The sequence below is a fragment of the Papilio machaon genome, chromosome 12 (assembly GCF_912999745.1).
Source record: "Papilio machaon chromosome 12, ilPapMach1.1, whole genome shotgun sequence".
NCBI lineage: Eukaryota > Metazoa > Arthropoda > Insecta > Lepidoptera > Papilionidae > Papilio > Papilio machaon.
This window is the reverse complement of record NC_059997.1, coordinates 4080130-4102417: the sequence shown is the minus strand read 5'-3', so window position 1 is coordinate 4102417 and position 22288 is coordinate 4080130. Positions and strand designations below refer to the sequence as shown.

General features: G+C 33.7%; 1 protein-coding gene across 1 annotated transcript; it reads left to right on the top strand.

Annotated features, from left to right (window-relative positions):
* Positions 1-407: 407 nt before the first annotated feature.
* Positions 408-21023, top strand: LOC106711673 (activating transcription factor of chaperone). Its single transcript, XM_014504047.2, has 5 exons — positions 408-577; positions 3656-3755; positions 4599-4732; positions 12326-12496; positions 19784-21023. Exons 3-5 carry the CDS (start codon positions 4627-4629, stop codon positions 20554-20556), a joined length of 1050 nt encoding a protein of 349 aa, XP_014359533.2. The 5' UTR covers positions 408-577; positions 3656-3755; positions 4599-4626; the 3' UTR covers positions 20557-21023.
* Positions 21024-22288: the final 1265 nt, after the last annotated feature.

Genomic DNA, 22288 nt, shown 5'->3' with positions numbered 1-22288 from the left:
TGTCTTGACTTTAAAGTAGATATATGTTGATCAAGACACATCTGAGTCTTATTCTACAGTATATATGTTACATATTTTGTCTGAAAGGCACAAAACATCTGAATACGGTAATTGTCATAGCATTGGCAACACTGTCTTACTTTTTGGATTAAATTTTTTTAACACAACTCGATGCAATTCAAATCGATTTGGTTTAATCGGTTTTTCGAATCGAATTTGATAAAATGTTTGTTTTAATTCATGAAATTTTCACATTTACATTCTATTAATTTAATGTACTTTATAATTTTTAATAATCTAAGAAGTTTCTTATTAAATATGTACATCGACTTTTGAAACAACTAAATTATTCCGATGTTTGACTAAATCGAGTCATATGACAGATTGACAGAATAACTATTACGTCTCAGCTCCGTACTTCGTTGCCTATGCTTTGCCTATTACTCATCATGCTTCGAAGTTAAAAAGACGTGTTATTTGTTTTATCCTGTGCTATTATTTGCGTTAAGATGGGTTTCTAAGCTCTTAAAAACTTCTTGCACACCAGCGTGTGCCTTCACATCGTAATAAAAATGCTGTAAGTTAAACTCTTATTTTTTTTTTATTTCATTACTAATTGTGCTCAATTTTCTCACCATTGCATACCATTGCATTCCATCGCTTATAACTTTCACCTCTTGGGTGTAACCTGCGTAGTATTTATTATAGGAAAAGCGTACAGTATTTATTGACATGTATGGAAAACTCGCAAATATAAAATGGCGCGGAAAAGTTATTTTCCTTCTTTTGTCCCTCTACTAGAATCAGTAATTGTTAGGAACTATGAAATTCCATTGTTTACGCTTAAACTATAGTTCTTTTCTTAAGGACCTTTTTTTTTTTTGAAAGAATTATGTACCTAAAACGGTTCCATAAATGGACCAATAATGAAAGTGCTAAATAATACAAAACAAGTTCAAAAATTCTAAGAAATTCCTAGTGCTACACACAACAAGAGCGCTTGAGAGCGTCTGTGGCTCAGGGGTTAAGCTCTTGACTTGCAATCTGCAGGTCCTGGATTTGAATCCCGCCATGTACCAATGTGTTTTTCGATTTTAAATTTACATATTATGTACATTTATGCGACGTTCTTACGGTGAAAGAAAACATCGTGATACAACCTGCACATATCTGAGAAGAAATTCGAAAGATATGTGTGAAGTCAACCAAACCGCACTTGGCCAGCATGGTTGACCATGGTCTAGTCACCCCCAACTTGGGGTAGGTGCCGAGCCCCTCAGTGGAGGCATATAGTGAGCTGATGATGATGATGACACACAACAATGTTAATAATTTGTTACACTCAATTATCACGATTTGCTGATCCATTAAGCTTAAAACACCCCATGACATTTAAAAAAATTTATGAATTTGATGAAATGAATAGTGAACTAAATGTTAAAATATTATATTTATTTATTTAAAATTTATTTCAAATTTTGTGTCCATAACAAGGATAGCTAATATTATTATGTTATCGGAGAGAAGGATTTTATTGAAAATATATATTGGAATTTATAAGCATTAGACAAAAATCTGTACTTTGTCTATTGATAAAATAATTTGGCTTTGAAATCGAACATAATACAAATTGCTTGAATGGTAATTTTACTAATTCTTCTCAGCCAACAATGTTTTTTTTTCGTTTTTAACACATTCTACAGAAAATTTATAAGATGAGAAATAAAATTTGTACATGTCAATCCATGAAAAACAATTATTTGATAAGGCTATTCTAACAACCTTATATCACTACTAAGTTACATAACTTGTTGCAACATGTATTGAGTTTACTTTCTAAAAATCTAAATGTTACATTGTACTGTACAATCAGTTTATTTGTAATATATATTAGCTTAATATAGCTACCAGAACCTAAGAAGATTTTTGCCTAATATTGAATTCTTTTTTGTCAGAGAATCATTTGAGAGAAGTTATTTATTATTCCAATTTATTTGGTTCTCAAGCATATTTTGTTATTTATTCTATTTTGAATATTTTATTTATTTAATTTGGATTCCGAATCAACTCTTCAAAAGGTCACTGTCTAGTAAGAAGTACTAGGCTTGTTATAAAAAATTTCATATAAATTATAAAGTAGCACAGTTAAAAACATTGGATGGTTCAAGTTTTGACTTCCCATTATGTTCCAACTTATAATCTCTAGATTATAATATAAGTCATTGCATGTGTTGCAGTATCTAATTACATTAATTGAACATTTTTGCTATTCTAACAATTTTATTGCATTATTGTCTGAAATAAGAAACCATTCTTGTGCATGTATCAACTAGTGCTTGCGAAATATGTAGTTTGCAAGACAATTTCTTTTTTTATGTTTCATTATGTTTAAAATTATCCAATACATTTTTTTTTGTAATAATTTGACCAAATTATTATTTTGTATCTATTAGGAAAAATTGTTTATGATAGGTATTTAATATTTTTTTTTAATATAAGGATGACATCTGTGATAACCTTACAAACAAGGAAGTCAGTAGATGCGCGAAATAGTACAAATTTATTAGCGATGATCATTTAAGATTATATTTATAGATACACTAATCGTCGCACGCGACTCCGTCCGTGCACAAAAACATAATAAGTCGACTATGTGTTCTTCTAGATATATGTTCTCCATCTGTGCCAAATTTCATCAAGATCTGTTCAGCCGTTCCGGAGATACCTTCAAACAAACATCCATCTATCCATCTAAACATTCGCATTTATAATATTAGTATGATTAGTATGATTTAAAAATTCAACATATTATAGATGTCAAAAATAATTATAAATGTTAGGAATGAAAACAGGCAATTGCAAATTGTTTTACATTTAAGACCCAATTACCACATTGTAAAATGATTTAGTTTTGGTTTTTCCCAGTTTAAGACATTCCGTTAGTGATCAAACCATGGTTACTAATGAAAATTTTGCTACATTAGTAATTTACACAACTTCTCAAATGAAGTTGTGTAAATTACTAAGTTAATGTCTGTTAATTATGTCTTGTTATTTTCCTACACTATGTTGTAGTAATTATATTGTGAAGAATTATGAGAAAAATGGATGAATAGAACAAATTACATTTTCTAGGGATTATAAAAAAAAAGGTCTACATTGCAATAATAGAGTGCGAATGATCAGAATAAAGATGATCATAGGAATAAATTATTTTTTATCAACCCATAGAGTGGCAAACTATCTATCATGATTAAAGTGAACTTGCAGGGCCAGTTAGTGGTTTGGTTGGTATTTTCACAGTTGATAAAGGTCTACTGGATAAGGACGTTGGGCAAAACATTTCCTTGATTTTAGACTTAATTTTAGTCCTGTTCACTTTCCCATCTTTTCCTAAAAAGGGAAAGGATGGGAAAGGAGAATTGGACTCGATAGGGGGTGGGACATATAATAAGGGTACATCCTGTTTCTGTAAGTCTTCTCCTCTGTCCATTGAAGGTACGCAATGCATCAACAACTTGTTAGAGACATCTAGGGGCAGCGGTTGCTTCACTTTTTTAAGCGATATCGAGTGTCTACTTGTGCGTTTGTCATCTTATATTGTAAAAAAATGATTCCGTGAATGTTATTAACATAATATTTTTACTTTTTTCAGTGCCAAAATGGCGCCCCCTAGGGACTACTTTGTCCTTCGACAATTATCACCATCTCCATCGGACTACCACCATCTGTATCCACTTGTATTTATTCCTTTGGTAAGTGTTCTGTCTCTTTTATATAAAAAGTAACAATCTGGATTATTGCGTCAGACGTGCGTGCTGTGTAGAATTTTGATAATTTAGTTTAAATATAAGTCAATATTTGTGATTCAGTGATTAAATTTATTTCGTGTTATAATTAAATAATAAAATATTAATTCTGATTTAACTTCGTAGAGTTGTTGAGTTTTTATATAATGTTGTAGACTAAGATTACTTTCGCTGTTCATTGTACTTGTATATTATAAAATATTTAAAAATACACACTCTGTTTCTCTTAAAGAACATAGGTATACCTCGGAAGATATTCATAACAGTTCCTCCAATTTATGAAGGAACTCAGTTACAGTATGTTAGCTAGCCGTCGCATTGTGTATTAATTGTGGCCATTTAACTCGTACAATATGAATACATAGAATATAGATGAATGAATCGAGAATACTGAACTTTGGACTACCTATTAACAAGTTCACCTCGAAATTTTTTTTCTCCGCGGCAGAATTATATAGCAAATTTTTCGTTTCGCAGAATTTATAATTCTCAAACTTTTTGCCTAAAAATACTGAATATACTGAAATATGATAACCTTAAAGAATATAAATGAATGTGACAAAGGCGCCAATAGCTTAATGGTTAATTCTGTACTATTATCTATACAGTTAACAGTCGTGGCTTCGATTTCCGCCATTCGACTATTGCCACGGACTGTATCCTAGCATAAGCTAGAAATTTGTCACTATGGCTTATTTGGAGTGGTTGCAAGAAACAAAAAGCCTTAAAAATTAAAGTCCATTTATGTATTTTTAATAATTAATTGACGTATTACTTGGTGGTTTTCAGAGTACCAGCAAGATCAACAACGCTGAGGATGAGTACAAGCGCATGGGATTGGTCGCTGGCTTCGGCCGACGGCCTGCTCACTAATGAAGAATGCTCTATGCTGCTCGATGTCGATCTTTTCAACACTGATGATGGTATCTATTTTAATTATCAATACATAGTATAAAACAAAGTCGCTTTCGCTGTATGTCCGTATGTATGCTTAGATCTTTAAAACTACGCAACGGATTTTGACGCGGTTTTTTTTAATAGATAGAGTGATTCTTAAGGAAGGTTTGTATGTATAATAAATGCATAATATAGTAGAGAAACACTGATAAATTTAAAGGTTTCTAATGTGAACGCTGTGAACGTTGTGTATAAGGACATTCTGTAGTAGGTATATTTTGCATTGCACCCGTGCGAAGCCGGGGCGGGTCGCTAGTTTTTTATAAACACTAAACGTAATTGAAAATCAACTCACTGTATTCCTCTGACATTCAGCAGTAATCGTCGAATCGAATGATGATTTACTAGTTAAAATATTTTTAGTTGTTTAGGCTACGGGCGGTCACAATTTTTACTTCCTATTATTAATGCGAAAGTAACTCGGTCTGTTGGTCTGTCTCGCTTTCACACCAAAAGACTGAACCTATTTAAATGAAATTTGGTACATAGATTGTCTAGAACCAGAGAAGGGCTACTTTTTAACGTCAAAAAAGTTTTGTACGAAGATGAAAATGGGGGTTGAAATTTGTATGGTCAAATTATAGTTAGAAACTTAATTTTAGACTTTTAATTTGATATGAATAAATATGACATCAAAGTTTTTTAAAGTTTTTACCCTCAAGAGTACAAAATAATAATAGGGAATAGGGATGAAGGTTTGTATGGGAATATGTAAGGTTTATGTGAATGTTTTGTAAGTAAGTTTAATAAATTCGCTGCAATATTTTATAATTTTAAGTAAAATAATTAGCCTAAGTCATTAAAAATGCTACCCGAAGACAGTATTTCACGCGGACGAAGTCACGGACACAGTTATATATTATATGTATTGACATACACAGAAAGCAGCATACTTAAAACCATACATACGTGCGACAAACATAACCCTTTTGAGTCATATGGGTAATAGTAGTAAGTGCCTATTCTCGCTCTCCTAGAAGGCACTCATGTCAAGTAGGTGGAAACACTAAAGCTGGCAACTTCGTCCAACCCTTCATATAATGGAGCAATTCTTGATCTCTGAGTCGGTTCTCATTTCTAGTATTTAGATACTAAATTTAATTTTATAACGCTATCCTTTTAACTCACATCTTCCTCATGGATACTGTTGCGGCAACACGGACCTCAGAGTTGATTGGTCACCGCGCAACCTTTTATCGTCTATTTTTTTTAACTTTTCTCTCTGTCATTGTACATTTATTGTCTTGTTATTTTAAAAAAGAAATCATCTATTGCAAAAATCTTTCATTGACATAACTTTTTTTTTATGAGCTATCGAAGTAGAATTATCGTGCATCAAATACGTCTAAGTTTACACGAGATTGCACTATTACTTCTCTACGAAGTCACTAGAAAAGCACCAAGATTCTGCACTAGTGACGTGCAAATAGACCTACGTGGAATAAGAGGATCCCAACTCACTTATTTCTCATTACTCATTACCATATGAAAGAAATTTTTATTTTTTATGACGTATTTTTATGCATGCGGGTTTTTACCTTGTATGTACATATATCCATTCCATTATGACCGCCTTTAATCAAATCGGCTAAGTCGATTTTGACGAGTGACGTGACATTGAATTCATAATAGAGGGCTCAATTTTAGTCCTTTTTCCCTTCCCACCCTTATTTATTAGGAAAGGATGTCAAGGGGAAGTGTATTTGGCGGAAGAGGGGGAAACGCATAGGAAGGGCAAATATTCTCTTTCTGTGCGTGCCCTTCTCCGTTCGGCGAATTCAGGTGGCTGTTTAATCGTTTGCCACCTTTTGATATAAAAAAAAATTCTAAAGAAATATCATGTGTGGGATTATTTTGTTGTAAAGAATTGTTAATGTGTTGTCTCGGCTCATGAGGGTGTTTGTCGGAGGTCACTTTTAGCCTTTTCCCTCTACCTGCGTTTATCGAATAATTAATGGGTAGGGAAACGAATGTTACAGGGAATAAAGGGAAATATTCTGTATATTCACATCCTCTCATTTGTCCTTATTGCAGATGTCAACAGTAACTTTTTGAAATTTTAGCACTATAAGGTGCCGCTCATGCTCATGCTCTGCACGCTGTAGGTATAATTAAACATATTTTTAAAAGATGTGTTATCTTCCGTTGCGAGAGAGGAGAAGACGTTCAGAAAGAGAATATTTCCTCTTCCTATACGTACCCTTCTGTATAAAATTCACTTCCCCTTACCATTCTTTCTAAGAAAAGGATGGAAAGGTAAAGAGGAACAAAATAAGGATTTCGGCCCGCACACTTACGAAACACGGAATTTCTTCCACCACGCCTGTCTTCTGTGTGCCCATTCGTGCAAAATACGTTGTTGCTGGCTCTTCTGGCCCCTTAAAGCCTATTGACTACCAAGTGAGCGAGATAGCTATGTGAATGTGCCAGACGGCTGCTGACGCGTTTTAGCGTCGATATAACAAAAGCAAATCCAAAAATGAGATCACACGCCTATGGTCAAACTAAGCATCATAAAGCGGACAAACTATTAAAGGTAAGCAATGAAAGGTTTCAGAGAGGTAGTCAGCGAGAGATAGATCAACGGTTGTGAGTAACATGATATAGGAATGTCTTTGCATGTAATTTGCATTGAGGTAAAAATTGGGTTGAGCTGCTGTTTGCAATTTGTGCCTATGTGAATATATATGACCATTATTAGTCGCCTCTGGGTTATCAAAGCTAAACTTAACTTGGCATTGGAAGTTACATCATGTATAAGCAGCGATAGAATTAGCAGGAGCCTCGTAGACCCAGCAATTATCCTCGCCATTGAAGGGTCACAATACAGGAATACGTTTGAATCGCTTACTTCATACTTCGGATTATGTCTATAGTAAGTTCTTAACGATAACTACGTAATTGATAGTGGAGAGGAAGAAAACTTGAATAAATTTAAAAGTTTTTGTCATTAAATGAAAAAAAATTCTTGACTTACATTATTTGTACCTTTACGAAAGGAATGGAACTTATATATAAATGAATAAAGGAAAATGTAACAGCATTTTAGTACTCGGATTGTAAAGAAGCTTCGGTAAGGTATTTAGGAGAAAGCATAGAAAGCTTTCCGGTTCATAAAATAAAAAGCTTTTTTCACTGTTTATTTCGGAGAGGACTTAGCACGATATATGTTTTTTTACTTATTGGTTATATCGACCTCATTGATTTGAGTCCACACATCGCGCAGCTATATCGAAAGTTACTACATTCGCCATAATGATTTAACTGCTCTTTTATATCCTATCAGTGAGCAATAAATAAATTAACATTATATTTTGCCAGCGTCTCAGCCGTACCAAATCGATCTTGATCACGTATCTTATCTCTGCTTTAATTATACCATACACGATCAGGTCTCGTGCCTATCATTATTATTACATTAACTTGATCTCAAGTTACAAGCTGTGATAGCCTATGACTTCTCGGAATACAAATATAGCGGTCGTGGGTTCGAATCCAAGCATGGCAAGTTCGTACATGTTAATTAATTTGTTTATTATTTATGAAAAACAGTTTCAATCTGATCATCACATTAACTAGAAGCGAGAGCTTTTTAATCGTATCACCCAATGCATTTTGTCATCGCATACTCGACCGATCATTACGTTCTACCCACACTAGAACAACTTGTGGAATGACCAGTATTCCTAGGTGTACAAACCAATAAAACCTTACGTCCTAGAAGAAATGAGAGTTCACGTTATTTAAAGGCTTCTTTCGATGGTGCATGTTTTTATGGAGGACAGTGTCGGATCAATAATCATATCATAACAAAAAACATTTAAAAATAAACTATTTATAACTTAAAAGACACGGTTCGCAAATGCTTCATAAACATAAGAATTCAGTCATAGTGAATCGGCGATTTTTAGCAGCGATATTTTTATTGTGATAGAAACGGATTAGGCGATATTTGTTAAATCATGGATGACGTCACTTTGTATGATATCTATACTTTTATACACTTGATTACGCCTTGCAGATAGGAGTTGGTTAAAAAACCAATGGGCAGAAACATCTTTTTTTTTAATGAAGACGCGACTCATAAGAGCCGTTGCATCGACTTTGACAATTCTGATTTTATTGTCGAAAATAACTCCTATGAAAGCATTGGCTCCGATATCCTATGTAAAATTCGTAGCTCGTTAATTAATCTGATCTTACTTGCGTCTGTGCTATCTGTATTTCTATTCGCTTCAGAATGTTATGTCATCGCGAAGAGGAATCTTAGAAAGTCGATTTAAAGCTTAGTAGAGCCGAAAACGTTAATTTTAAATGCGAATTTTTCGTATTAAGAATTATTTATAAAAAAAGTTTAATTTTAATTTAACGACCTTGAAGGAGATAAATTTGCGTAGAATGTGTCGCAAATACGAAAGATAAGTGTAGATACATCTAACATGACCCCAATAGCCAACCAGTAATCTCGATAGCCCCCCCACAAATTCACCTCATGATCGTGATAAGACAAAAGGTCAGTGATTGACACGGTCTTAATAAGCACCCGTCGTATGTACATTTCCATTTCTTCAATGCTGCACAAACAATCTCGAATAATTTAACAATTATAATGAGATACAGATCGGTTTTTACTTGTAGTTTGCGAACCTTTTGTAATTTTCAGTATCATGAAAAATCTTTTTTTTTTTTATACCATAAGGTGGCAAACGAGCGAGTTCGCCGAAATAACAAAGCGACCGCTATCCATAGACATCCGGAATTTGAGATGCGTTGCCTACCTCTAATCGACGGAGGAGGATACGCACAGAAAGAAAATATTTAACCTTCCTATGCATCTCTTCCTCCATCAAATTCACCTCCCCTTTTCATCCTTTCCTTATAAGAAAGGGGATGGGAAGGGAAAGAGGACTAAAATTAGGTGAGATAGGGTTATGTCAAACGGAACTTATTAAAAAACAGAGTAGCAATCGAGTTGTTGTAGCATGTTGTTATTTGTTTTAGCATACCTTTCACATAAAGCTAAAGTTCTACTCTGTGACAACAGCGCTACTATATATAGCACCCCATTAGTAATACAGTAACAGGACAATTGAAAGACACCCACCTTCCTCAAAGCTTTGTCACATAGGATAAACCTTCTTTTCTTATTTAATCGATTGTATTGATAATGTAATATTCTTAAATTGCTTCATTTGTCGTCGTTATGTTATCATTAATCGATCAAGTCAGTTCTAGACGTTAAAGTCAAACATTTCCGACATCTTTTTTGCTTTTGAATTTTATCGTATAATTTTATTGCCATCCCTTACCACTTACTTAACTCTTTGACGGTCGCATTGTAATTTTGAGACATACGCAATTTGACATATAACACGGGCAAAAGTACTTTAATAGCTTCATCATTTGGGAATCTCAACCGTTATTGAACCAAAAGCGCTATTGAATGGTTAAAACAACTTCAGCAGCCCTTAGCCGTCTAATAGTAATCTTAGGTTCATTATATAATCCAAAAATTACCTTACCATATCAGAATATAAAATAATGAGGTGACGTTGCAATAACAAGATAACTGTTATCAGAGTTAAATAAAATGTATTTTGTTCACGCTACCCGGTTGCTATGGTGGTAACAGGGGTGTGTCCAGATAACCGATTTCTCGTGACATGATTGGTCTATTTATTTCCAGCCAATGACGTCATTGGTGCTTTAAAAACAAATTTTGTTTTGACTTAAAGAAGCCCTCTTGGTCATGTTTTGAAAGAGTATATCGCAAACCGTTCTGTTTTCCACTGCTTATCAAATAAACGGTGAAAATATCATGTGATATAGTTATCAAAAACATGTTTGTTAATACAAAAAGTATGCACAAAATGATTTCTAGAAATTTTTAAAAATTTCAATGTGGTTGCGGTTGTATTTTTTAAACACAAAAAATACCATGGGAACAATATTAAATATTCTTATGCCTTATGAGAACGTCGAAGCATACTTTTGCACAAACTATTTAGTTCCGCGTAATGCACGTACCATCTGCATACGACCAGTATGAATTTTGAATGTTTTTTTATAGAACATTCTGAAATAAACTCATTAAAATAAGCGGTGTATAATTTCAGTTAACTTAATCAACATGTGACGACCTCTGATGTTTTATTATTCAACTGTATGACCCAACGAAATATCGGGCGTTGATAGATATCGTGTCCGTTGGTACCGAGTGGTGTGATGTGATGTTTTGCATGACATGACGAGCCTGCCGGCAGTAAATATCTTGTTATTATCACCGATTGGCCTTTCACTAATGTTATTATTAATAGAACAAAAACAAGTTATTGAAAATACGCTCTAAAACTTAATATATATATCGTTTACCTTGTATTACTCTGGTTTTGGGCTGGTCGACAACAGGATAAGTGTGAGAAATTGATATTTGTCGTAGTGACATGGATAAGATCTACATAATGGGCGGATTACTCTTGTTCGTCGTGTCAGGCGGCGACAAAACGACAGACGACAATCAGGCGGCCGACCGTATAAACTTAAACCAAAATTTAAGGGTTATTAAATCTTGTGAGCTGACTATGGTTTTCTATGTTGCTCTTCAAGTATTGCATTTTGTATCTAAAAATATTGAATATCTATTAAATTTAGAACAAAATGTTGATGTCAAATAAATATTTAGTGTATGTCCTTGGTAAAGAGATAAATATCCCTCGAAATCATCACAAAATCTGAAAATACTTGAGTTATATTTTTACGATCGACAGTCGTACATAAGGGTAAAAATAAATTTACATTCAGTATTAATATGGTAAATATTTTGATGGACATATTTGCGTTGAGGGACGTATGAAAAACATAGTAATTACAATAAAATGATGAGTTCGATGTTTTTGTAGAGCGCTTATTGTTGTGACATTATCAGTTAAGATTTAAAGCATCGCGACATCTGGGCGTTTCTTTGACGTAACGAGAAGCGGCGATAACGTTAGTATATATATTGAAGCTCCATTCGTCAGCCGTATTTTGTACAACACTTATCTAAGCTTCTTACCTTGAAACTCCTTAGATATATTCAGACAAATTGTCCATATTCATTCAGTGGTTGATACGTAACTGTACTAAGCGTTATACATATTTTGCGCCTGCGATTTTTCAACATGTGTTGCTACAAAAGTAACGGAATGTGTAACCTTTGTAGAGACTTCCAATATAACCTGTTACAAAGTAAGATATTGTTTATTTAATTTGGTTATTTTTAGGTAATTTATTATTAAAAATATCTTGATATTTTAATGTAATTAAATTTTTAATAATGCATTCTTAGATATGTTTTTTATATCACTAAAATATAATTTTTGTACTTCAAATTGATAATAAAATGTAATTTTTTGATAATTTTAAGTAGAACATTATGAATTAATAAATTATTTCTCAAATTACATAACATGATAATGCTAAAAAATATTTTGAACTTTGATATTTGGTTTCACCAATTAAAAAACAAATTTCTTGAATAAATGCTAGTCATCAATTTATATATGTTTCTTTTGTTGCAGATTTAATTAAGACATTCCCGAGCGCTGCACTGAAGGTCGAATTGGACAAGTTCCACTATCAAGAGGACGGCACCAACAACTTGTACCCGCCCTCGCCGGCTGAGACCAAGCCCTCGCGCGCCGACCTCGCACAAGATCTTCTGCAGCAGCTTGACAATAACTACAAACAAGGTAATTATAGTCTATACTTATGATTTAAACAGAATATTAAGTCGGTTTTAAAAATCTTTAACCATATAATTTAATTTTTAATGGTTTTCGCTAGGACCGTTGGAATTAATTTCTTTTCCCTTTGTCTACGTTTTTTCAAGATAGAGTTTTCGAGAAAATTTGGCAGACAAGAATTGTTTTATATAAATATACGTCAATTTACAAGTTTCTAGGCCTGTTCTTACTAAATTAAGATACTTAATCTAGATCTTTTTAAACTTAGAGTAGTTGTCTACTTCCATATATCCATATCATATGTCTATATCACCATGTCTTAACGATGGGAATCCATAATTTTCGCACAATGATTTTAAGACGTAAATCTACACGCTATTCGCCTTTTAGTCTAACTGGCTAATACTTTTATGGCACTCTCTGATAACTTTAATTTACAATTTACTTAAAAATGAGATCTCCCTTACTAATTGCCGTATCTAAGTGTGGATTTAGTATGAGATATATTTTGGGGTGTCTCCAAAATTTTCAATTAATTTTTCAAACGCGTATACAGCTGGTAAATAATATTGATAATATGTTACGGTACGGCAAATAATGATATACGACCTTAAGGTACCACTGTTTAAATACCATTTCAAAAATATGTTGTTCTCTATTTTTTCAAAGAGAATAGAAAGAATGACAATATGCCGGAAACCCACGTTTAGCTTATGATTCTGAAACTTAAAATGAGTCTTGTTTTTTCTTATCACTTCACAGTCAATCACAACCACACCTCTCGAAATGTCTGCAAGCTTATAAGATATCATTTCTCTATCGCATTTGTATTTTGTCCTGATAGTTTCACTGATGTCATCGACGAGTATAGACATCGATAACGTCACGGATTTAGATGTGATTGAAAATGTATCATATCTAGCGTTATCTTCGAGCAAAAAAAACCGAAATCCTAAATTGCGAATGTCATGATACGTTAAAGTAATTGAAAAACAATTTTGTCTTGATAAAGGACACGTGTCAACGTGTCTGCGGCAAAATAAATTTGCATGATTATTTTTGTAAGGCGCAATTTCTTATCTTCTTTTTACTTTTGACTTTTTTATTTAGATATAATTTTAATGACAATCTTCATGAGCTCCTGTTCTTATAGTCGTAACATAAAAACCTAATAAATTAAAAACATAAGTTATTCTCTTCTATATCTATGACAAAAATAATAAAATTTGAAGTCTCTTAAAATAAACCTTAATATAAATCTTTTAAATAAACGAAAGGTAATACCGTTGGTCGCTAGAGTCACAGTATAAAAGGGTTGACGTATGACGTACAAAGCTAAAATGTATTTGAAACAATGCCTTTTTTTTGTAAAGCTCTCATTGTTTTGCTTAGACAATCAAAATAAAAAAATAATTTAAATGTTGTTACCACACAAAAAGATGAATAGTAACATATAGACGAGACATAGTGAACTTAATTTTTCAGAATTTTTTCATTTTCTAAAAGTTTTTGAGATGCATTTATATTTTTAAGTTTCCTTTTATAATTATTTTAGGACATCTGTCAGTCATTAATTTAAATACTTTTATTGACACTAATTATATTGATACGTAATTATAGTGATAGGCGAAAATTAACTAGATTAACTACAATATCATTTTTTATTTAGTTAGCTAATGAAAAATAGGATTGATTTGTGCGCCTGGTTTCCTTACCTGAATGAAATCCCTCGATAATGTTATATTTGTATCAATAATACATCTTCATCATCACTTATCTAATTATTGCAATGATATCAATAAAGTTCTTCATAATTTGTCAAAAATATTTAACTTAGAAATAACCAATGATAGAAGGCTACAGAGATATTCATTAATTTTTTTCCTGTTATCGTGCTATTAGATTACATTTTGATAATCCTTGTTCATTACGACATAACCTGTTAACCTCGGACATGGAAGCTCCACGTGGTCATGTTTTAGGCTACATCTTCTTTTTAATAAGTTCTTTCGATTGACGTGTAATATATGCAGTAATGATACAGTATGCAATGCAATGGATCGGTGCGGGGGGCGGGGAAAGGCGCCTGAGGTCCAAGGCGGTGGCGAGCGCGCGCGCACTTAGTAGTCGTGCAACCCGCGCCGCGTTTGCAGGTGTTTATCCAGTTGAAACTTACCCGTGACAATAAATTCGATTCGAGTAACATATTACGGGCGTTCGCGCTCGGCACGCAACCTATGTCTGCCGCCGTCGATACCTTTGGACGCCGTTAGAATGAAGTACCACTATCGCTGCATTTGGAATAAGGAGATAGTGTTCAATTCACAGAAACTCGTCAAAAGACGTTAGATCGCCTGTCGATCCCAGCTGGACTTTTTACGACGACCATCGCTCTCTACGAGGACTACAGTTTATATTGCACGATAGCACTGCCTATATATTCGTATTAAAATTAATATAAGGACTCTTTCGTAAGCACTAAGGACTGTATAAGACTATAAAATTATATTATATCTTGGACATCAACATGGCACTTCCCGATTTGTATGCCGGTACGTTTTGAATCATTGTTTTAATTTCTAAATGTTATTGACTTGTGTCAAGTAATTGAAAGTTACCGCTGCGAGCAATGCAATTTCAAGGTCCTCATGCTCTAGTTACCGTGCTTGTGTATTGTTTGTGCCGCGGCGGTTTGTATACCTTGAAAGTATCAAAAGCCTTGAAGAAAGATTCGAATACAAATTATTGTGCCAGTTTGCAGCGTTTCTAACACTGAACGATATTGAAATAAAAATACACTTCATTTATATTGAAAATTATGCTAAATCTGTTAAAAATATTCGCACTGTTATTGATACGCTTTTTGCCACACATGTGCGTTGTTTGATTGTAAACACGTTTGATCATGCTATAAGAACGTGTAACTGTTCTCTTTGTCTTTAATATATTAAAATATTTTTCTACAATATTTTCCACGTTGCTTTTTACATAGCATTGCGTTAATGTATTGCAATAAATTTAATATAATCACTGAGTTGCAACGTTCACGTGGCGCTTTAGGTTCTGGTCCAAGTGATAACAGCAATGCGGGGAGACTGCATTATTTATCAGTGCCGGCTGTAGCCGCACGCGCAGCGTTCTTACCGACAAACAAACGTTTGTTTTGCAGAGAATGGAATCTTTTGATACTTGTACCACGACCTACTGATAAACCAGTCTCCGAGCACAAGGCGACCTCGCTTCGATACTCACCCAATAATTAAAGCGACGTATATTGACCACTTGTTTTCAATATACATTATTGATACAGATTATGGAATTAGTTACTCGAATGTTGTTGCTTACTGATACAAATTTATCGAATTGAATCAATATTTTGTTGACCCGTTTCACATTGTCATTGTGCACTAATTATCTTTGAACGAGTTATATCTATATATATAAAAGAAAGTCGTGTTAGTTACACTATTTATAACTCAAGAACGGCTGAATCAATTTGACTGAAAATTTTTGGGCAGGTAGCTTAGAACCAGGAAACGGACATAGGATAATTTTTACCCCGTTTTCTATTTTTTATTCCGCGCGGACGGAGTCGCGGGTAAAAGCTAGTATTATATATAACTTTAATGTATATATACCTATATATAAATGTTAGTTAACTGGTATGGGTAAATAGAACCTTTTTCACAGGTTTTACTTTAACTACGATGCAAATGTGTTAACGTTGTTTTTACTTTTTAAAACATAAGGTTTGCTACACACATTTGTTATAGAGTTGACAATCTGAGATAAGCTGGACGTTGAAAAGCAAAGAAATCTAAACTAATGTCAAACGACTAGCGTTCGAATGGAAAACATAGCAAAACGTTATTTAAATGAGAACCATTTGATGTTATTTACATATTAATAGGAAAATTATAAATGTTTTGTTGGAAAATATTGTTGCGACCACAGAAATAGTTATCAAATGGTACAGCCGGAGGGCATATACAAGTGTCCGAGATTGTAAAGGTTTATCAAGGGTCAGCTCGGCCGCAATGCGCCGCTCGCTACATGTTTGTCTTCAATTAACTTATCTAAAATATGTATTACTTATTGATATATATTATTATTTCAAAACGGTTACATAGATTTTGTTTACTGATCATCTAATTTAAATAACTACCATGCCTTTATCACAGAAAACTTTCCGAAATTTTCTTCTTTTCTGAAATGTCAATATATGCTCTATTGCCAGGTCAGATTGTTGTTTTTTTTTAAGTATATCAGAAATGTTATTTCCATTTAAATCATTCTATTACAAGATTTATTTTAACTGTATTTGTCGTGGTGAACATCAACTTTATTTTATTTGGTGACATTTTAACACTACCTATCTGACTACCAAATGCACAATAAGTGTCGGTTTAATTATGGAAAATACCTACGATACAGATACGCCTCACGTTAAGTTCAATGACATTATATTTAAAAAAAAACACGCTTTTATTACGAGATCTATTAATAGTTTAGATTAATAATGTGTTTAGAGCGTTCGTATTTAGTTATACAACCGATTTTTTATTTATTTTGTTGTATACCAGTCCAATTTGGCCGGCATAACAAACGGCCGGTAGCCGTGCCTCAGTCAATTACTACCAATTGATTTTTGTGTGCTGCGGTCGTCTGCGATTGCTGCCAGTTAATAGTTTGGTATCTCACGTACCTACCCCGCTCTCAATCTCGTTAGAATTGCATTGTGACGTAATAGTGTCATGACACCAATAATTTTTATAATTAGCTGTAATTCTATCAATTGTTTACTTGACTTTTTTAATCAAAGCTAAAAAGTAGAAAAATTATGCTGCGATAGCAATTGTTTCTTTGTCCTAAATAGTATTAAAATGTCTGTTTAAATATTTCAGATTCTCTTTTTAATATAGTTTTTATAAAAGATATATCTGTTTTATATATATATCTGATAGCTCTGAAATAAAATTGAGATGAATTTAATAAAGTAGTTACACGTTTCTTGTTTAGGTACTTAACATTGTAAATAAAAACGAGTACATACAAATTTGTGAAAGTTGTTCTTAAGCGCGTTGTATACGAGATTCTTTAATATACTTACAAATTTAAAGTTTTGTAACTACTAGTTTTAAATACTGTACTTTGTAATATAGATTCTAGACTGTAAAATAGATTGCTTCAGTTAATTTAGTAATTATAAATTATATTATGTGTTTACGACAGTGTCAATTCATGGTAAATGAAAGGTTCAATTCAAATTTACCCGTCATTATTTTAGACCCATTTGAGATTGTAAAATGATAAAAATATCATAATCGGTTAGTGGCACAAAATATAACAGGCCCGTATGACGTGCGACAAGTTTATGGCTGTGTTAAAAACATTCTGGTTAAAAACCTAATTACTGATACAACAATGGAGTACATTAGTAACAAGGACACTTAGAGATTAAATAGTGATTTTAATTCTTTATTGACTTGCTTAAGAAATTAACTTTTTAATTTTTTTCTCACGATTAAAAGCTATCAAGACAATACATTTTAAAGCTAAAATAAACACTCTGAAAATGTTATAACACGTTACTCTGTGAGTGAATTCATTCGTTATGCTATTTGCCGAATCTTTACGATTTGCTTGGTAAAATTACAAACGGCGAACATGCGCGTTCGGTCCGAGATAAAGCTAAGCTGCAGCTTAATTTGGTGTCTGTTGAATCTAAATAGAATAAATTTAAAAGGATTATAAAATGTCACAAAGAAAACATATATAGCTTTAGAATATTCGTACATTTATTGCGAACGATGAGGTCAGTTAAATGTCAGACGGTGTTTTGTAAATAGAAAAATGACATTTCAATACTTGTTTTTATAACAAAGAATTCGTTTAAATCAGGCTTTACAACATCATTTATAAGTATGGGATAAGGTAATTATAAAAGGTTTCGTTTCAAAAACTTTATAAGATTACTTATGGAAAGTTCCTATAACCTAAGTGAGAATATTGATTAACTTATGATGTTTTAGAGTTCCGATACTTTTTAATATTGATTATTAAATTATTTAAATTGTCGTCGTTCTGATCACCGGACAATAGTTTCTTGCGTGGAATATTAAATATTAAATATTAAAATACAATCAACATCTTTTTAACAATCTCACGGTGTCTCGATGTAAATGTTACATAAAAAAAATATTAAGACAGATGCAAATGGTACAAGTTTTTTATAACTTTTGTTATTATGCGTCCGAAATAACTGGGTTGATATTGTTGAACCACTGCTATATTAAATATATTCTTTACGTTTTCTCTGAAAAACCTAAAACAACAATTTATGATTGTTCACATACAACTTGAATTTGGTGATTATTAATTCTAGAACGACTATAAGTGAGTACTTAGTAGTTTGCGTCATTGATTAATTTTGTTCAATATTTATCAATTTATACTTTTTTAAATTGTACGATTATAGACGTTTGGTGAGCTTGAGAATAAAGATAAGATAAGGATCGCAAAGCGATGCCGGAGGTCGAAGATCACGTGACTGTCGTCACATTCCGCGCAATTTTCCATGAAATTATAACAATTATTTTGACTACGTCGATGATATCAATGCCAGAGTTTATTCACTTTTAATTATCTGCATATTTTTATTTTATTTTGATTTTCATTATAAAAAAACGCTTTGGTACTAAAAGTAGTAATACATGATTGATAAATGGATAGATAAAGTAGCATCTACTATTAATATTTGAAAGCGCTCTTCGGCTTAATTTCAAGCCATAGCCACAAAGCAGCGCGACGCGAAATTGTAAATGCAATAAAAAGAAGGATTCAAATGAACAGAGAGTTGCTATTTCGCGTGAAAATTCTACATTATCCATGACCACGATAAGCAGATTCAACTGTAATCGTTCACCGTGGAAAAATTGAGGTACGGCTGATTGTATAAAGAGTATGAAAGACAAACACACTAAAAGTGATTCAAGGGTTTCAAACTTTGTTTTTCTAACGGATACACTGTGTTGTGCAAAATTGATTAATTTTTACAATTTAACATATTTTATATCATAAGTAATGTAAGCAAGACTAAGGAAACTTTCTAAATAGAAATATTTAGTATTTATGAAACTATGTTACTAGTGAACATATTTATACGTAGAACGTAAAATAAAATATCTCTCTTTCACAAATTTCATTAGCCGCAATATTTCGCTCTAGTGGCCTTTTTAAAAATTCTGAAGAGAAATGTATTCGATTGAACTAATTTATATTTTTTTCTTACAGAAAACATATTCCCGCCATGGCTAGAAGAGAAGGTAGAGCTCCCCATCTTCGAAAATATCAACCAAGTGCCCGAACGTGTAGAGGTCCCGATCCCAGCCGCGCTGGTGCCGCCCGTGGCAGCTTACGACCGGCCGCACGTGGTGCCCCAGCCCACGGAGGATCTCCTGCGCGAGTTCGAATCCGTATACGGCGCCGTGGAACTGACCCACCTCACGCCGCCGCAGAGTCCGCCTGGCCCCGCCACGCAGCTGCTGCTGAGCTACGCACAACAAGCTCAGTACGCGCCGCTCGCCCCCGCGCCCTCCTTGCAGGCCCCGCAGGAGCAGTGGCCCGTCGCCCACGTGTCCTCAACAGTGGCAGCCGAGTACGACTGCGACCTCCAGGCCGTAGAGGATCTGGTTCGTCACCGCGCCGCTCAGTTGGCATCGCCGCAGCCGTCGGGCGGCAGCGCTTTCACCTCCCCGCGTTCCTCGCCGCCTTCCTCGCCGCGCTCCTCGTCCACCGACGAAGATTGGTCCGCGCCCTCTCGCCCCAAACCTTATTCGAGAAACGTAGACGACCGTCGTTCTCGTAAGAAGGAGCAGAATAAGAACGCAGCGACCCGCTACCGTCAGAAGAAAAAGGCGGAGATCGAAGTCCTGCTCAACGAGGAGCAGAACTTGCGCAAGCGTCACACCGAGCTCGGCGAAAAGTGCTCAGATCTCCAGCGCGAGATTCGCTACATCAAGGGGCTTATGCGCGACCTTCTCAAGGCTAAAGGCCTAATAAAATAAAACGTATCCCTCCCTCAAGTTACAAGTGAAACATAACCGTACCGCGCGAAAGATGCGCCGGTCTATCGAATTCTGCTCAACCCGAGGTTTAGGAGCTCTACAAATTTTGATGTTTAATTTCTGTTAAGCTAGATAAGTCTAGTTCATATCTCGAATAGGATTAACAGTTTCGCATCGAGCAGCGTACGCGCACGTCATCAGTCGAGGGACAGAACATCTCCATATAACACCTAAGCTAAGATCACATAGGTGGCATTAATTCTTCATCTTTCATTTTAATTTCGTTTAGAGGATAGGTCGTATTCATTGCGATGAAAATGGGAATACAAATCATAAATGAAATTTAACTATTTTGTAAAAATCAATATCATTTTGTAAAAAAAAATATCACATATTTTAAATGAATTTTAAATGACCAATTGGAAACTGTTCTCTTTTCATGCAATATATGGAATGCGACGGCGGAAGTAATGTTGTTTTATTTCACATTTATTTTATAAATGTTTACCAATGTTATTTAACAACAGGAAACCAACGTAAGGGTTACAACAAGTAGAGTTCGAATAGCGAGCGACCTTGTGAAAATGACAATACGAAAATTTCAGTTTTTTTTAAAGTTATATAGATGCAATATCGCAAAAGCAAAAGTTAATATACACACACATGGTAGCATCGGATAGGTACTGGCTGTTTCTATTGTTGAAAAGATATATAAAAAACCTTTATTAAACATATTTAGTGTCACTGACTGGGTCTACAAGTTATCTTTTTAATACGTAAAAATCTTAGCGGCATTGAAAGTGTTAAATCGTGAAAGTAGTCTCAGAACAATGACTGATAAAAGTTTACATTAGCTTTGTTTCAAGACAAACTGGTATTTTATCTTGCTTTCTTATGCAAAAAATCATACGTGTATTCACTTTTTCTCATATTCTGTTAATATTTAATTGAAGATCTAAAATGTTATAAAACAACGTAACGAAACAGAACGTAGACTGCTAAAAATATTTTTATAATTATTTCACTTATAGAAATCCACGCTTTCAAGTATATTTTTCGGCTATTTTTGTTTTACCTGGGCAAATGGAAGCATGACATGTTGCTAGGATGCCATCTTACTTAACAACGTGCATCAACTAGAAAAAGCAGACAGTATACAGTGAAAGGTGTAAGATTTAGGATACCTTATTACCAATAGATAAGGTCATTTTAACATCTCACTTTAATTACTCTTTGTAATGTTGTTCTATGAATGTATAGTTCACAAAGTGTATCATATGTATTTTGTTACCAACCGAATCTAAAAAATTTAAGAATTTATTAAGGTCAAATTGACAACAATATCTGTAGGTTTTTTCCAAGTACAATTTCATAATAGTCAAGGTAGCCAATTTCGGAATGTTTCGAGGAAGTATATAATATAGTAAGTCATAGAAGATAACGATTTAACAAGCTATATAACGTATACGTCATTGAGACACATCTGACCTCAATTAAATGACATTATTAATAATTAATAAACATTAACGAAGCGCGTTAGAAGTTAACGCGCACATCTCTAAACTCATGGAATACGCTGTAATTAAAAATGACTAACTCTTTAGCAACTTGCAGGCCATTATAAGGCCACCTCTAGCAATTAACTTTTTAAAGAATAATGATTACTTGATTCCGACGCTGGTTTCTTATACTGATGTAATGGTTTTTCACAGCCATATGAACACCTTTAAAG

Coding starts and splice junctions, on each gene's coding strand:
- LOC106711673 (XM_014504047.2), top strand. CDS start 4,627: ATGAGTACAAGCGCATGGGATTGGTCGCTGGCTTCGGCCGACGGCCTG. Junction 4,733..12,325: donor TCTTTTCAACACTGATGATG/GTATCTATTTTA, acceptor CTTTTGTTGCAG/ATTTAATTAAGACATTCCCG. Junction 12,497..19,783: donor TGACAATAACTACAAACAAG/GTAATTATAGTC, acceptor TTTTTCTTACAG/AAAACATATTCCCGCCATGG.